This window comes from Echiichthys vipera (genome assembly GCF_963691815.1).
Source record: "Echiichthys vipera genome assembly, chromosome: 19".
NCBI classification, from domain to species: domain Eukaryota; kingdom Metazoa; phylum Chordata; class Actinopteri; order Perciformes; family Trachinidae; genus Echiichthys; species Echiichthys vipera.
This window is the reverse complement of record NC_139844.1, coordinates 19,654,410-19,671,246: the sequence shown is the minus strand read 5'-3', so window position 1 is coordinate 19,671,246 and position 16,837 is coordinate 19,654,410. Positions and strand designations below refer to the sequence as shown.

General features: G+C 43.1%; 1 protein-coding gene across 1 annotated transcript; it reads left to right on the top strand.

Annotated features, from left to right (window-relative positions):
• Positions 1-319: 319 nt before the first annotated feature.
• LOC310961421 (WD repeat-containing protein 26) lies at positions 320-15,524 on the top strand. Its single transcript, XM_083933471.1, has 14 exons — positions 320-1,002; positions 3,020-3,119; positions 4,751-4,807; positions 6,534-6,670; positions 8,162-8,259; positions 8,379-8,535; positions 8,999-9,137; positions 10,087-10,227; positions 10,601-10,720; positions 11,371-11,516; positions 12,040-12,118; positions 12,253-12,382; positions 12,771-12,965; positions 13,653-15,524. The coding sequence occupies exons 1-14, from the start codon at positions 692-694 to the stop codon at positions 13,676-13,678; spliced, it is 1,836 nt and encodes a 611-aa protein (XP_083789597.1). The 5' UTR covers positions 320-691; the 3' UTR covers positions 13,679-15,524.
• The last annotated feature ends 1,313 nt before the right edge of the window (positions 15,525-16,837 follow it).

Genomic DNA, 16,837 nt, shown 5'->3' with positions numbered 1-16,837 from the left:
TACTTCGGGCTACATGGTTTATTGAGTTGTGAGTGTTTTAGTTGGAAATGTAAAAATCTGGACAGCTGTGGAAAGTCAATGGGAGGGGATTTCAAATTCCGAATAAATTAGGGTCAAGTCCCTGGAGACATTCAAATGAATATTCAATGCTGTGTGTTATTGTTGTCCGTTAATTATCATGCTAACTAGGTTCTTATGCGCCACCCGTGGATTATAATTCTACCCGGAAGCTTGGTAGTGTAGGAATTTCCGGTGACGTCAGGGCGTCAGGACTCCATTAGAGCTGCAGCTGTTTTGAGAGAAACAACAACAAAAAGAAACGGGGCTAACTGACAGCGCTGCCATAGTGACAGTCCGCTCTGAGCACGACAACCGAGGCCTCAAATCTGGAAACCTAACCTACATTTCCCACCCGGAGCTCCGTAGGCTTCTAACCACGGCCGCTCTCGGTGAGGAAACTCTGGCCTCCGCTTCCTCCTCCTCCGACTCGGACACCGGCGGAGCGTCGCCGCCCCCGCGGAAGAAGCACCGAGCCTCGGCGGCGGAGGGAGCAGGAGAGCCCGGGGCTTCAGCAGTTGTAACAGGCCTCTCTGGACTTGTCTCAGGACTTGCTACTCATTCTTCTTCGCACTCTCAAGCCACCTCTGCCATCCACTTTAACCGAAGTGTTGTCAACAACCTCAGCAGCAGCATGCAGGCAAACGGGGCCGGACAGGGACAAGAATCTGCAGAGCTCTCCTGCCTGAACAGCGCACAGAACGGGGAGTCATCCTCGGCCGGCGGAGCCCACTCCAACGGGCTTCTCTCCGGCACGGACAACGGAAACAGTGTCGGCACCAGTAACGGGTCTTCAACCGGGCCCGGTTCGGGGACTTCTTCGGCTGCCTCCACGGCCTCGGGCTCGGAGGTCGGCTCTCTGTTGAAGAAGAAGAAACGACTCTCGCAGGCGGAGGAAGATGTCATACGATTAATAGGGCAACATCTCCACGGACTGGGGCTGAAGTGAGTTTATTCAAAACTACAAAAGTACATAACGTTGAACATACGTTAGTGAAATCTGCATTGCTGTGTGTTTTCGATTGGAAGTGGTGAATATCACGCAGTAAAGGCGCTGTTATTGCGCTTGACAGACACAAACATGGGGGGATGGGGCTGTGAGCCTGTGAGCTCGGCAGTTGGTAGAAAGAAGGGGTCCATCTTGCACAATAACAGTTAGCTTCAAAGCTAACAGCACTAGCCTGCGCTGAGGTGCCATGTCCCGACATTAAACCCTTCACACGAACATAAAAAACAAGTATAACAATTGATCCATCGAGGGTTGACGTAACCTTATGTTTCTTTTAACCAGCAGTGCCGTGATGCGTTCACGAACGTTATAGATTTCGCACTGAATAAAAAGCATTACATCATCTAACGTTTATTCCGAGATCTATCTGCTGACTTGTTATGGTTTGCATAAGCATCAAATGAATGTCATGAGAACAGATCAACTTGATTCAGCTGCTTAGTTACATACACAAGCAAGGACGATCGAGTTCGTCGTGTTGTATTGTTATTATTGCGCAAAATAATGTGTTAATGTGCGGGGTTTTTTGCCCCTATGGTTTGTGGTTTTCTTCATTTTCCTGTTTGGCTGCTTCGGGAATGATAATAATATGATTTATATTTTTTTGTAACACCGTGTGGGAGGAACAAATAACAAATCTGCCACACTGCAATAACTGTCATGGTTCTGAAAACGGTCCTGGTTATTTTTTAATATGCAGAATGCGGCGTTCGCGTGTCCCGAGCTGTCATTTTGTCATGTTGTTATTAATCAAACGCATCACCATTTTAAACAGCTACCGCATGAACTCGATTGTTGTCTTTATTTTTGCTGTCGCTGTGTCAGAGCAATGTGTCAACAGTCAGTCACTTACTGTGACGCGGGTGTATATCGGGGGCATGTATTTATTTAAAGGCAGCAGTCGATACCGTGGGCGACAGTTGGTTCCTGGATTGAACAGAATCTGTTGGTTTCATGGCGGCTGGAGAATGCGCTTTCTACCAGCTGTTTCAGATGGAAGCGCTGTGTTTGGATCTAATTATAGCATAGTGGGGTTTTCGAGACAGTGGCCGGGGGTAGCCACTGTTTAATAGCTAGACATCCGCAGAATCTGGTATCCAGCTGAGAAAGTGAAGCTGCCATTACAAAAGCACCATCGCTATGTTTACAAAGAGGGTGGTGGTGGTGGTGGTGGGGGGGTATACAGAGTATTACCTGGTATGAATCAGAGCCCCTGCATTTCAGCAGAGGGAAATGCAAGTGAAATCAGTGTAGCAGCAGGCTGGATGAGAGGCTCAACACAGAGCTGCTGCGCCACTCCATTGATACCTGAGAATGATGTCATCATGCTGAAGGTGTCAGCCACCCCCCAATCCCCAACCCCCTTTTCATTATCTCTCTCTCACACACACATCTCAGCCGACTTGTTTATGGTGGTGGAGTGTTTAGCAGAGAGGTGGTGTTTGGACAGATGGTTATGGTTCATGGTTGAGAGGATGATGTCAACTGCAGTGGAAGCTCAGTTCGTGTTAGTGAACCTCCTGCTGACCACAAATAATGTTGAGGTGACACCACTTTCTCCAGATTTTGTTGGCCATGAAATTGCCTTCGTCCTACTGTCATGATTATAATGCTGTTATTATTGTCCCAGTGTTGCAGATCACCCACTCACCCACATGCTATTGTAAACACGGCACAGTCACAGTGGTGAAATGCCATAGGTGATTAGATAATCAAGAAAATGTGAGTAATCTGCCAAGAAATGCCCCTTTATAATTAAACTTTGATTGATGAGCCCACATTTTCATACTCCTGACTGGGGTCGGAAATATATCTTTCCTTTTAATTCTTGACTTAATTAAACGTTTTGAATACATTTTAAAGCAATCCTCTCAGTTCCTTTGTTGTCTTGTGTCTCTATTTCAGCCTAACTTTGTCTCTAACCCCCCACCCACCCCCTCTGTGTCTCTGCAGTCAGACAGTGGACCTGCTGATGCAGGAATCAGGCTGCAGACTGGAACATCCCTCTGCTACCAAGTTCCGCAACCATGTCATGGAGGGGGAGTGGGACAAGGTTGGTCTTGGGTTACCATGGTTACATAATAGTACACACTTTAATAGACGCGGAATTGGTGACCTTCCTAGTGATCTGTTTTCCTTCCTCATTGTACTTTAAGATGAAGAGCTTGTTTGGTCAAGAAACTAGCAGATTTATGATTTGCAGATCGTGTCATATGACTTATTGACAAAAAGCAAATATGATTCCTGTTAGGAAGTGTTGTAGGAAGCTGGGAAGAGCATAATCAAAGTACTTAAAGTGGTCTGCATTTGGGCCACGGTTGCATAAGCTCAATGCTTTGCAACCAACGATTATTTGCATTGTTGATTAATCCGTCAAGTATTTTCTCAATTAATTGATTCGTTGTTGGGTCTATAAATTGTTCAAAATTCTCAATCAGTGTTTCCCAAAGATGAAGATGACCTCCTCAGGTGTCTTGTTTTGTTCACAACTCAATGATATTCAGTTTACTGTCATTGAAGAAGGAAAATATTCACATTTAAGAAGCTTAAATCAGAGAATTTTGACTATATTTCTTTTTAAAAAATGACACAAAACTATTAATCGATTATCAAAATAGTTGGTCATTAATTTAATAGTTAATTAATTAAATAATTAACCACTAATCGATTATTCGATTAATCGTTGCAGCTCTATTAACTATTTATTATATGTTGTAGGCTACACGTTTTTGCACATTTCACACAAGTACCAATGAAACTCTCTTCTCAAACAACAAATCTTACTGCTTCATTGCTATTTTACTTTAGAGCTGGCAACTAAAGGGCACAAAAGCATTTTATTAAAACTCTTTAACATCCAAGCACAGAATTGATGTATTTCATGTCATAAAACATTTAATCTGCCCTTAATTATTAATACTGAGAGCACGAGAAAAGATCTGGCTTCTGGTGTTCGAGAGGAATGTTTGCTCGGTCGAAAATGACAAGACACTTGCTACATTATGTGCCCATTATTATGTTAAAAGATCCAAATAATGGGTCAGAACACCTTAAGCACAGCAGAGCAGAACTGCAGAAAGTTGTGAGGGCTCCATTAGGTCGGTAATGTGAAATTGGAAAACATTAGACATGTATATTAGTACATTTTAAGACGTTTTTGTGTAATTGGCTTATAAATCAACACTCCTGGCTTTTTTACCCTGTTCTCACAGCCGAATAACTCTTAATCCAACATTTTAGAGCTGAGGCTTTCAAAAACAGTCTTATTAAAAATCACCTTGTGAATCATCTGGAATAATGACCCTACGTCAGAACTGCAGGAGGGAAAATGAACACCAGCCTTAACGCAAATGGTGGAACATTTTTGGATGTGACAGGTAGGTCTCTAATCTCCACAAACGTATCATAAACCTGCCACGATTTTGATTCCTAAAATCTAGTTTTTCGACTTAGAAAATGGTAAAAGAGGCCAACATGTTTTCAAATACATAATTGTGTTGTCTTTTATAATTATGACCCCAGCATGCGGATCAGCTCCATTGTTATACAAAGTGGGCCATAATATCTGTATTACTGCTCATGTGATTAGTTTTTTTTTTTTCCTGTGCATGCATGGAAACTGCTGAGCTAACCATTTCTCCCCCTGTCTCTCCCCTCCATCACCCTCCCTTTGTTTTGATGCAGGCTGAGAATGATCTCAATGAGCTGAGAGCACTGATGCATTCTCCCAATGCCATTGTGGTAAGCTCCCCTTAAACTGAACTGAATGACAGCCAGTCAGTTAGAAGGCACAGCTGGAGGTTCTAGAATGCTACTAATGGTTCTATTGGAGGGCTGCAGGTTCTTGTTGTAGAACACTGGAACCTAAAATGTTCTAGAACGTATAGCGGCAGGAATAATGGACGCCTTATTGTGACTGTGTTGATTAAATCTAATCTCTTTTTTTATTTGACGGATACCAAATGAAAAATTTTAAGTATCCTTTAATTTGTTTTATTAAAATTAATTATGACTAATACAGAGTAAACAAGAGATTCTACATTTTAAAATCTAACTTGTCATTCATCTCCAGTGGACAGTGTATATAATGTATACATAACTTACCATTTCTGCACTGCAATTTCTTGTGCAGATGTTTCATGCACAACAATACAATATATCTGTGACAGGCTAAGATCAGTAGAGGTGTGGATGCAATATAGATAGATAGATGGATCAATATTTCGATAGAATACTAGTATAAAAAAACCATACTCTGTACCCCTTTCAATGCCATGGCAAAGTAGTTTTTGGAATTAGCATTCTGCACACAGTGCTGTTACAGTCACTAGAACAAATACCAACACAGGTGATTTACTACCCTGTTGTTTCATCTGTGCAGCCTTGGGTTGAGAATCTGATTTGTGGAAGGTATATACCTATACCTACCTGATTGTTTTGGATACTATTGGATGTGGATGTTAAAGTATTAAAGTATCGATATTTTTGACAACCTTAAAATGTTATAAATTTATGGTATGTATGACAGTACATACTGTACAGTATGCAATTTGTTTTCTCCTGGGATGGCAAAGGCATGACCCGCCCTTCCCTGCCTCTGATAGGCTTACCCTGCTATTCTTCCTCTGAACAATCTCACTCATCATGCCCCAACCAACGGAGGCAACGAGTACTAGCCAATCAGAGACAGGGTAGGGCGGGTCATGACTTTGCCATACTAGGGAAGGAAAATATTGCATACGGTATTAGTATGAAAATGGGGCAAAGCTCTGGCTAATTAACCCCAGCTAGCATGCTAATTAGCAGACAAGACAAGCTTCAAAAGCAGTACCATGTGTCTCATTCAAGTGCATGCTGCTCTGTGTCAGAAGTCTGTCTATCTGCCACCAGCACTCAGGTTACTGAGAGAATGGCTGCTGTAGCTGTTGATTTTCAGCTGTATGGGCAATGTGGGTAGCCATTTTAGGTCCTGAGTTGTAGCAGGTTGGTGTTGTCATTGTCAAAATGACTTTCACTGCAGTTCTCATAGGCAGTTTGCTTATATCACAGGTGTAGTTGGAGAGTCTGTGTACTTGTAGACCTTTGTGGGTGGATGTTTTCTTGAATTTCTGTGTAGTAGATGTAACTGTGCTTGCACCCGTCAGGGCTGCAGCTCCTACTGCATACCTGAGATAAGCTTTAGACTGTTGATACCACACATTAACTGCAAGCAGTGGTCTTCAGGTTGAAGGTTTAGGCTATCGGCATCACCATATGTCTTGGTTACATCTATTGATATGTTCTGACAATGAGAGCTTGCTGCCCTGCAATGTGTTACCACATACTGTATATACAGTATATGCACAGCTGTACTCCTAGAAACAAAGTTTTGAATGTTCCTCTATAGTCATGTAGACCAGCTGTTAATGGATCATTGCAATCTTTTTTTTCCAAACCTCTGTGGCTATGTTTCTCTTCCTCTCCTCAGCGTATGAAGTTCCTGCTGCTGCAGCAGAAGTACTTAGAATATCTGGAGGATGGAAAAGTCCTGGAGGCTCTGCAGGTGCTCCGGGGAGAGCTGACGCCACTCAAGTACAACACAGATCGCATCCATGTACTCAGCGGGTACGGTTACAAGTTTAATTCTGCATCTGTCTCATAACACTCATCAGGCAGTTCACCCTATCTACAAAAATACCCACCTACAAACTTAAGCCCTTTTCACACCGAGATTCCTGTTTTTTTGTTAATTCACATGGAACCAAATAGAGGTTATGCCCCATTTCATCTTTGTACCTTTCATATAGATGGTGGGATGTAATAAGGCCAGCAGCCCCGCAACGAACAGGCTGTGTGACCGGGGCTTTAGATAGTTCTGGAAACACTAATGATACAGCTCCCACCACTGAGCCAACTATAGAGCCAGACTTTCTATTGGAGGCCAGTTAGTCATTGCAATGGAATACATCTCTCAAGTGTCCAGGACAGTTTTAAAACAGTCAAATCCATAGTCAATAAGTATTTTTAATGTTTAATTGCACCATAAATTGCAGTATAAGATGCCTGTTTTGGTAGGGACTTGTATTTATCTTACATAGTCAGGAACTTACCAACGTGACTATTGATAATAGCCTTTAAAGAATACTAATATAGCTTGTTTTCACAGCATGTTGAAATCAATGGCTTGGATCAATATTCCTCCATGATCTTTAGCTTGGTAATAATTCGGTTGTCCAATAATACAAGTGTTATACTGTAAGTTGTTCCTCTGACATACATTATAAGGGTGTTAGTAGCTACAGGATCGCCTAATCCATGGTTTGATCAATGCAGAGTTCCCATGCCCTCAGCAAACACATGCCTGTGATTCATTACCTGATCAATTAGTGTGCATTGATCAGTCGACACTAAAGAGACTTTCACTCAATTGAGATAATAATCTATTAATCTGTCACTTTTCTTGGCTCAGTCCGTTGGCTTAACCGAATATGTCCATAGCGTAACGCCAGCTTTTTGGTAATGACACAGAACCAAGCAAGGAAGCATAAAACCGCCCCAGTTGTGATTTCACACATAACGCCGGTGTTCTGGAAGCAAAAGAGGCGTTTTGTGTGTGTGTAAGAGACGGTGGACTATTGCACGCAATGTTTCTGTAAGTTGTTAATAATTCAGGTTACTCTGAAATCACTTTTTGACCCTACTGTGGGTCGACTACTATGTTTCCCATTCACGCGATCCTTCAGTTCAGCCCCCCATTCTGTCTTCACACCTTTCACACAGACAGCGGGGCATAATAAAGTACAACAGCCTCACAACGGATAGGCTGTCTGAAAGTGGCTATGACTCTGTCATTGCATTTCTGTCAACTTGTTCCTCAAACAATAACTGCCTTCAGTGCTCTACAGCATAATGAATTTCCCACATCTGTAAGTTTCATTCAGTGTTTGTTTTTCTTTCTTATTAAATATGTCCAGGGTGGAGCAGTATTAAGTCACTGTTTTGTCACTAAGTTATGCTCCTGCTCTTGCTGGCAACTTGTCAACACTTTTTTTGTTGTGTTTTTATTCTTATCTCTTATGTTATATGTCTGAGTTGTGTGCTTCTGTCTTCCTGTAGGTACCTAATGTGTAGCCACGCTGAGGACCTGAAGGCCAAGGCAGAGTGGGAGGGCAAGGGCACAGCCTCCCGCTGCCGACTGCTGGACAAATTACAGAGTGAGGAGACAGGTCTTATACACTAACCCTGTAAAGCTAACACGCACATATTGCATGACTACAATGCCACTACATACAGTACATAACCCATATGTCTGCTTTTTTATCCCTCCTCATAGCATACCTGCCACCCTCTGTGATGCTGCCACCTCGGCGGCTGCAGACCCTGCTGCGGCAAGCAGTGGAGCTGCAGAGGGACCGCTGCCTCTATCACAACACCAAGCTGGACAGCAGTCTGGACTCGGTCTCTCTGCTCCTCGATCATGTCTGCAGCAGGTCGGTACTGCGCAGCTTAGCATGCTGTTCATGCCCCTCATGACCTCATACTGCAGCACCTGATATTTATGTATCTGTTGACCTCCTGTTGTTTATCAAACTGAAATGTTGAGACATATGCGACGAAAGCCTTGGTTTGTGCTCTCATTTACCCGTAAGTTTTCATCCCTATCATCTTACTCCTCTGTTATGGCTGCATTACTCTTGTGGTTTCATAAGTTGGTCCTTTTTCTCCCTCCCGTCTTTGCCCTATATTTCATGACTTTGATTTTGTGATTGGCGGCACGGTGATGTGGTGGTTAGCACTGTCGCCTCACAGCAAGAGGGTTTCCCCCCTGCACGACAAGCGGTTGAAGATGGATGGATGGTTTTGTTTTTGTTTGTAAGGCTATATACGCTGAGACCTGCTTTTGCTGACTTACACAATGAAGATTTTAACCTTTGGTCTTTCTCTGTGTCACAGGAAGCAGTTTCCCTGTTACACTCAACAGATTCTGACGGAGCACTGTAACGAAGTGTGGTTCTGCAAATTCTCAAACGACGGCACCAAACTAGCCACTGGCTCCAAAGACACTACAGTCATAATTTGGCAAGTGGACCCGGTGAGTGTGGAAGATGCCTAAATAAACACACTTTATCTCTTTTCTATGATTTAGTCCACAGCTAAAATTACCCTGCAGGAATGTAGTGGTCAGGGCTTTGCATTGTTTTTTCTTGGCATATTTAAACATGTGTCTTACAATAACATACGTTCTTAGAATTTCCCATGGCAACCCTTGTTTGGGTATTTTATGCTTATAAACACATGTGGCTCTTTGATATACTTTTATTTTCAGTCTTTTCTTAAGATTAATTCCACTTTTAAGCCGGTAGACAAAGTCTGTCATTATCTCAGATTTATTACGGAGAATGAATACAGTACTCTTTATTGGATCCCTAACATTTATATTTGATTTTAGTTTTTATATACGGTAGAAAGTCTATTCACTTGATATCTACTAAATTAGAACCCTAGGACAATTCACAGATGTGTCTTTTCCTCCAGGTTCTTTTAAAGACTTGTTTGAATTTAGTGCACCTATTAACATAGAATAAGAAAAATGTAATTAAAGTTAAACATCTGGAGCTTGTTGGACTCTCTTAAAAACTTTCACTAAATCACACTTCTTGCCAAACAATGCACACTCTAGGGCTGCCCCTTCGTAGTCAATGAGTAAACTAATCGGTTATTTTGGTTCTAGTCAACTAAGATTTCTTAAATCCATCAGGTTTTTTTCACACTGAAGGTATTTATTTCCTAGAAACTTATGAACAATAACCAAAACAATTGGTCATTCAGATATGTAAGCTATCTAATTTCGGAAATTATGTACGTGTTTATTTACGTATAGAGCGAGGGAGTGAAATCAGATCACATGATCTGCATCCTTAATTCATCCTGGGAGCATTCCCACCTGTACATGGAGCTGTCCACTTATGATTGAAGCACTTAGGATGGATTAAACCAAGTCTTAAGAGGCCATAACCCTCTTTGTCTTACCTTTTGTGAAGGAGAGCCACCAGTTGAAGCTGCTGCGAACCCTGGAGGGTCACGCGTACGGCGTCTCCTACCTAGCCTGGAGTCCCGATGACACCTACCTGATCGCCTGCGGCCCTGACGACTGCTCTGAGCTGTGGCTCTGGAACGTTCAGGTAACATGTCTACCCGTTTCTGACCCCACTGTACATAATCCAATCCTTGTGCTACCTCTTAACCCACCGTGTTTCCATTTGCCAGCCACCGTTTTACATGTGAACACGCGAGTACCAAAGCATAGACCTGTGATGTCAAAAGACCTGAGCAAATTCAAATTCAGTAAACAAGTGAAAAAGCCAAACATTAAGCCTCCCATAGATACTCTGTAGGCTGTGTGTACTCAATGACCTCTCCTCTCTACCCTCCCCTTTCCTTTCCTTTTATCCACTCCTCCCCCGCTCTTACTTAATGTTTCTTCTTGCTGTCTCCCTTCCCCCTATTTTTTTTCTTGTTTTTCCAACGGACTCTGCCAATCCCCTTGACGAACAGACGGGGGAGCTGCGGACCAAAATGTCCCAGTCCCATGAAGACAGTCTGACCAGTGTGGCGTGGAACCCCGACGGCAAACGCTTTGTCACCGGAGGACAGAGGGGACAGTTTTATCAGTGTGTGAGTGGATGACTTAGTTTTTCCTCAAACAGGATTTTTTTTACTGGGATGTGTTTGTTCCAGTAAATGTCTCCAATACTTATCATCCATTTTGCTCTCAAGAATTATGGGTCGTCTCTGGATTCAGTCAGTACTGCTGAATGCACTGTGTCATGAGTGTATATATTATATATTATATATAGCTGCGCTGACATTAAGCAAGGTGCTTCAAGATGATTGGATCTTTCTGTGTATTGATTTTCCAGCTATGAACCCATAAGGAGGATGAGGAGGAGTTTTTATCACACATATCTTTGGGGACTTGGTTTATGCCTGTGTGTTGTGCACGTCTGGGTCTCTGTAGTTACTCATGTCTGTAAATGTTTGTAAGCTGGAATTGAACATTTGAACTGATTTCACACACATTTTAAAAGAGTGTGTAAAAATGTGAAACTGCAGAAATTGCTCAGAAACAAGTAGGTGTTGCATTGACAACCCTGTGACATTTTGTGTCGAGGAAGAAAAGCCGTTTGACCGTACATGAACCTCGGATTCTACAATCTACAAGTCAAAGAGTCCTTGTTAAATAAAGTCGGTAGACTGTGCTTTGTCCGTTTTTTCGTTCCCCTGTCAAGAATGAGGGATGAGAGTTCTGCTGTCTCTGTTGTCAGGACCTGGACGGTAACTTGCTGGACTCCTGGGAGGGCGTGAGAGTGCAGTGTCTGTGGTGCCTGGGTGATGGCAGAGCAGTGCTGGCCTCGGACACACACCAACGTATCCGGGGGTACAACTTCGAAGACCTTACGGACAGAAACATGTATGTGTCAGCCCTAATAGTCCCTGAACTATAGTGTATGTAGATTTGTTTATTTGTTTCACATGCATATTTTATACAAATGTAGATGAAGATTTTTAGCCTGTCTAGTTAGATAATTATGGAATCGTAAATTGTATCTACTACCATAAGATAAATATATTAATTTGTTTTGCTTTAAAGACAAATGCACAGGTTTGAATATTAATGTCAAAGCCTGTAACCACTAACTGTAATTTAAAAAAAAAGCTTGGTACACTTGATGTTACAGCTTTTGGAAAAGTTGTTTATCTAATATTGTTTCTGCAGCAGCAATGTTGCAGTATGTTACACGTAGATACGCTATAATATAATGTTACGTACAAAAATTCCTATTTTTCTCATAATCCCAAGAGGTTTTTCGGCCATATTGCAGACGAAACCAACCTGTTCTCAATCACAATACAGATTAAGTTTCAATTATTAGTTGAGTATTATTCAATACGGTGCCTGACTGCCTGTGTTGTGTTTACATTGTGTTTTACAGAGTTCAGGAGGACCACCCTATCATGTCTTTTACTGTTTCAAAGAATGGAAGATTAGCTTTGTTAAATGTAGCAACTCAGGTAAGCTTTTTGACCAACTCTACAGTTATCAATACCAGTTTAAAGGCTTCTTATGAACACTTTGTTTGGAGAAACACTGCGTAGGGAGCCTCAGCCTCGGCAGTCAAAGGCTATTCTTCTGCGACCTTTTGCAGGGAGTGCACCTGTGGGACCTTCAGGACCGTGTGCTCGTGAGGAAATACCAAGGTGTGACCCAGGGCTTCTACACCATCCACTCCTGCTTTGGAGGACACAATGAAGACTTTATTGCCAGTGGCAGCGAAGGTACAGTCAGAGGGATAACACTGCGGCTCTGTGTTATAAACTGTACCACTTAGACTGATTCACATATTTTCATCTCGTTCTGCTGGCTTTGTAGGAGTCAAGAATGTTGCTCAGCATGTTGTATTTGGTTTGTGTTTAGTAAAAAAAAAACATTCAGGGTGCTATGATGGTGCCATTTAAGGCTGATCTGAGGAATCTCTTTCTTCCTGCTTGAACGGGATCACTACTTATCAGTGTTGTAGTATATAAGCTCATATGAACAGTCTTTTCTCTTTCATATTTTTACCCTGATCTCTTACAAGTATCCATGTGCTCTCATGTTCCCTCCCATGTACTGAATATCTCCACTTTCACCTGTTTTGTGTCCCTCGTCATCCCTTCTCTACAGACCACAAAGTGTACATCTGGCACCGGCGCGGGGAACTTCCCATTGCTGAGCTTACAGGCCACACGCGCACCGTTAACTGTGTGAGCTGGAACCCCGCAATCCCAGGACTCATGGCTTCCGCCTCAGACGACGGCACAGTGCGCGTCTGGGGTCCCGCGCCCTTCCTAGACTCACAAGAGGCGGACGGACTCAACGGTAACTGTCAAATCTTCGTTGTGATCCAGTGCTAACGAGGGGGGGGGGCAAATTATCTTTGCAAGTTCTTGTTGAAACTTGTTCTGTAGAGAGTTAAGGCCCCTACACATGATAGGCGGTAAAAACACTTTGCGCGTGCCTTTCCATTCATTTCCTATGAGGCAGCAGTGCCCAATGTAGGAGCCGCGCCCAAGGTAGCGACGCACCGCTCAGATTTGCCTCTCTGACGCTGCGCTCCAAGTTCAAATCAGTTGAATTTTGACCTAGTTGCCGCTAACGTTTCAAATGCACAACCAATGAGATAGAAGCTTCGAATGTGACGTTTACATTTCCTAGGCAACCAGAGAGCGACATCAAGCCGGCTGGAATGATGGAGGAAAAACTTATTGTGTGTCCAAGTTTCCCAAACTCTTTAACGTTACATTAAAGTCGCATCACGATCTCTGAAGAAAACGTAATGCTTGGAGGTTTATAAGCAGTCACGCCATATTTATGAATAGGCAGTTAACGGTTGTTTTAGTACGAACGTTGATTTAGCAGTTTACTGGATCCCTGCGCCAAACCTTGCGGTGAGCTCAGCTCAAAAAGCTTATAATGAGAAGGCCCCTTTAGGGGAGAGATTTGAGTAACCCTGTTGTGTTATCTCTCTATATTTACCTCATTCTTTTTCTTCTGTTTTCTTCCTAGAAAACTGCAGTAACATGGACAGTTGATGGTCACTTACGGAGCAGATGACATCTCTCTTTAACAACAATCCAAGAATCCCACAATAAAATAAGATCTAAACGGGCGCATCGAATCCTAACGACAACCTAAAGCAAGACAAGAATAACAAACAAGAAGCCACCAAGACAAAAAGAGAAAACAAAACGTGAGAAAAATTTGTCTCCTGACTGGCCTAGACGTAAATGGTGGAGGTGATGACGGACGCTCCTGAAAATTCAGGTCCTCATCCAGAAAACCCGAGATCCCGACCCAGAGGAAAGCCAGTCAATGCCCAGCGGGATACGCGGCTGTTAACTGCTGTTCTCCTCCTCCAACCGACCCTACCCCCCCGTCTGGCTGCATGGTTACCAGCCATGGCAGGTCCTCGAGTTTCCCTGGACACCAAACATCCACCTTGAGCTTGGAGCACATCAAGTCCCCGTGATGCCTCCAGACAGACACCGCAGACCCGCCGTCCATCATTGGACTACAACCGTCTGCCTGTTTGTCTCTCACATTACCTGTATAATGTCTCCATGGACACGGGTGGGGTGTTGTTGGGGGAGGATGGTGCATAGGGGGGATATAGCAAACTCTTCTGTATGTATGTTTTCCTCTTCCCCCACTCTATTGCTATATTCTTCGCATTCGACCTGTTGGACAACGGCTGGAAAAATCCACCATAAAAACACTGACCGACCAGCTCACAAAGAACACGAAAAAAAAAAAGGCTATGCTAAATGTTGGAATTTTTTTATGATAGTCATAGCGTAATTCTCATTTAAGAGGTGAATCTTAGCTCATGTAGTGCCCGTGGAAAGCTTTAGCGTGAAGATTCCACTTTGTGTTTCTCGACATTAGGAAAACATACTTTTTATTCCTTAATTTAACTCCTAACAAGGACAGTCGCTGTAACGTTTTCCAGCTGACCCCTTCCCCAACCCCCCCCTCTGTCGAGCTAGCTAACTGCACAACTCCATTACATCTGCCTAAGAGGAGATGGACAGAGGGACTCACAGGTCACATATCAACGGTGTGGGGGTCAGACATTGGAGGTGAGGTGGGGTTTCCACTGTTGGGACACATACGATGACCTTTCTCAAAAAAAAAAAAGACACGCTTTCTTTCAGAGGAGAAAGAGTTCAAGTGCAGCTTGAATTGCACACCGGTGACTGCTGTCCCTCCTCTGTGTGTGTGTGTGTGTGTGCTTGTGTGTTTGGAGTGAGTGAGAGCGATTATGCATGCACACATTAGTGTAAGAGTTGACATTTGTGGGTGCAGGTTTAATTGGCGCGTGTTGTTTTTTTTGTTTTGTATGTGTGTTCAATTCACACCAGCAGAAGACCCCCCCCCCCCCCCCCCTCAACTTCCATATGCTCCAAATCCCATAGTGAAATTTGTAAAGAGTATTTTAAATCAATTCTAAGTTATCCAAAGCCCCATAGGGACCTCTATCTATGGAACAAAGAATACTTGAGAGCCATTTTGTTTAATCTGGGGCTTTAATTTTTACATATGAACATTTTTTTTTCTCCCTACCACGTTGGCATTCAAAACGGCACTGAGTTTATTGTCGATGTGGGGAAAAGGAAAGTTTAAAGTTTCGAGTGAGGCACGTTTGGAGAAAGCCGTAAAGAACTGTTGTGTTTATTAGCAAAGGGTCATTTCATATGAGAAGTTCAATGATTGTAATTCTAGAGCGAGTAGTTAGCACAGCCCGAGACAGAAGAGGCGCCAGTAACCAGAACCACTCTCTGAGCCCATAGTGATGGACGTACACACGCGTACGCACAAACAAACTGCCTTCATGTTCGTACAGTTACACACAAACCTTCAGTACGTATGACACCCACCACCCCCCCCCCCCACACACACACACACACCCCACTGCACTTTGAGTGGTCTTTTTTGCTCACTCACAGTCTACACGGCTTTTCGTTGTCTTACGGCCCACCACACTCGCCGTTCGGATGGCTTCAAAGCTTGCATCGGCAAAGACTCGAACACCTAACAGGAGACCGCTTATTGAATTGAACCCTCACTATGCGCCCAAAAGCAGTGACTGATCTTTTTGTAAACGTGATTAAAAACAGAACCATCGTACATACAAGGCAGAGCAGCCTCACCTATAGGGTACCACTCTTGGAGCTTAGAGAGAGTTCAGTGTTAACAGGCCCCCGCCCCCCACCCCTTAGCTCTCCAGCCAAGTTACTCAGTGGTCAGTGCACCATTCAAAGCTTTTCTTCCTCCCGTTTTTCAGGGTATGTAATGACTATTTGCTACAGACTGATATACAGTAAAACATGTTTAAAATCAGTGCTTTTCTCTCTGTTTTTATTGAACTTTTTTGTTACTTCAATTTTTTTTTTTTTGTTCACATTATATCATTTTTTTGGTTGACCTCTATCCCTGTATGATCATATTAAAATATAACCAGACATTTGGAGTCCTCATTTCTTTTGTAGTCTTCATAACCCCCCCTTATTATCTTTCTTTTATATCATTTTCTTTGTATTCAGTTGCATTTTTATCTACCACTATTACAAACAAATATGCACAGTAACACCCATGCCAATTGGAGTGGGAAGAGTTTTTAAGGAAGTGTGTTACCTACAATCAAATCAGGTTTTGAACTTATCCACCCCTCGCCTTTAAAGAGTTTCCTTCATGTGAAAAATCGACTTTATCGCATGTCTTTGTAATTGACCGAAATCTCTCTCTCTCTCTCTCTCTCTCTCTCTCGGTGTGCCATTTGTTGAGTGATCCGACCCTTCTCAAAGCCACTTGAGGCGCACTGGTGTTTTCTGTAAGCTATTCGTGTGTCACGGTCTGATATTCATACTTTGGAAACCTCCATCTCAACTCCCGGGAACTGCAGAATGGACACACCCTACATCGTTTCAGATGACTTGAGGCAAATCGCACACGCTAAACCCCAACCCCAACCCCCAAGAGTGTCAGTAAAGCCCATCACAAACGCTATGTCTGTATGCAACCTGGTGTCTACTCTTCTTTTGTCCTGAGTTTACCACGGGAGTTGTTTTTGATTATGTCTTATTTCTCTCTCTCGGAGGTGATGGTGATGGGAAGGGAAGGGGCTGGGTGGGGAATACAAAGGGCTTACTGTAGCATCTCTAAGTTCCTTGGGCGGGAAGGGGTGATGTGTG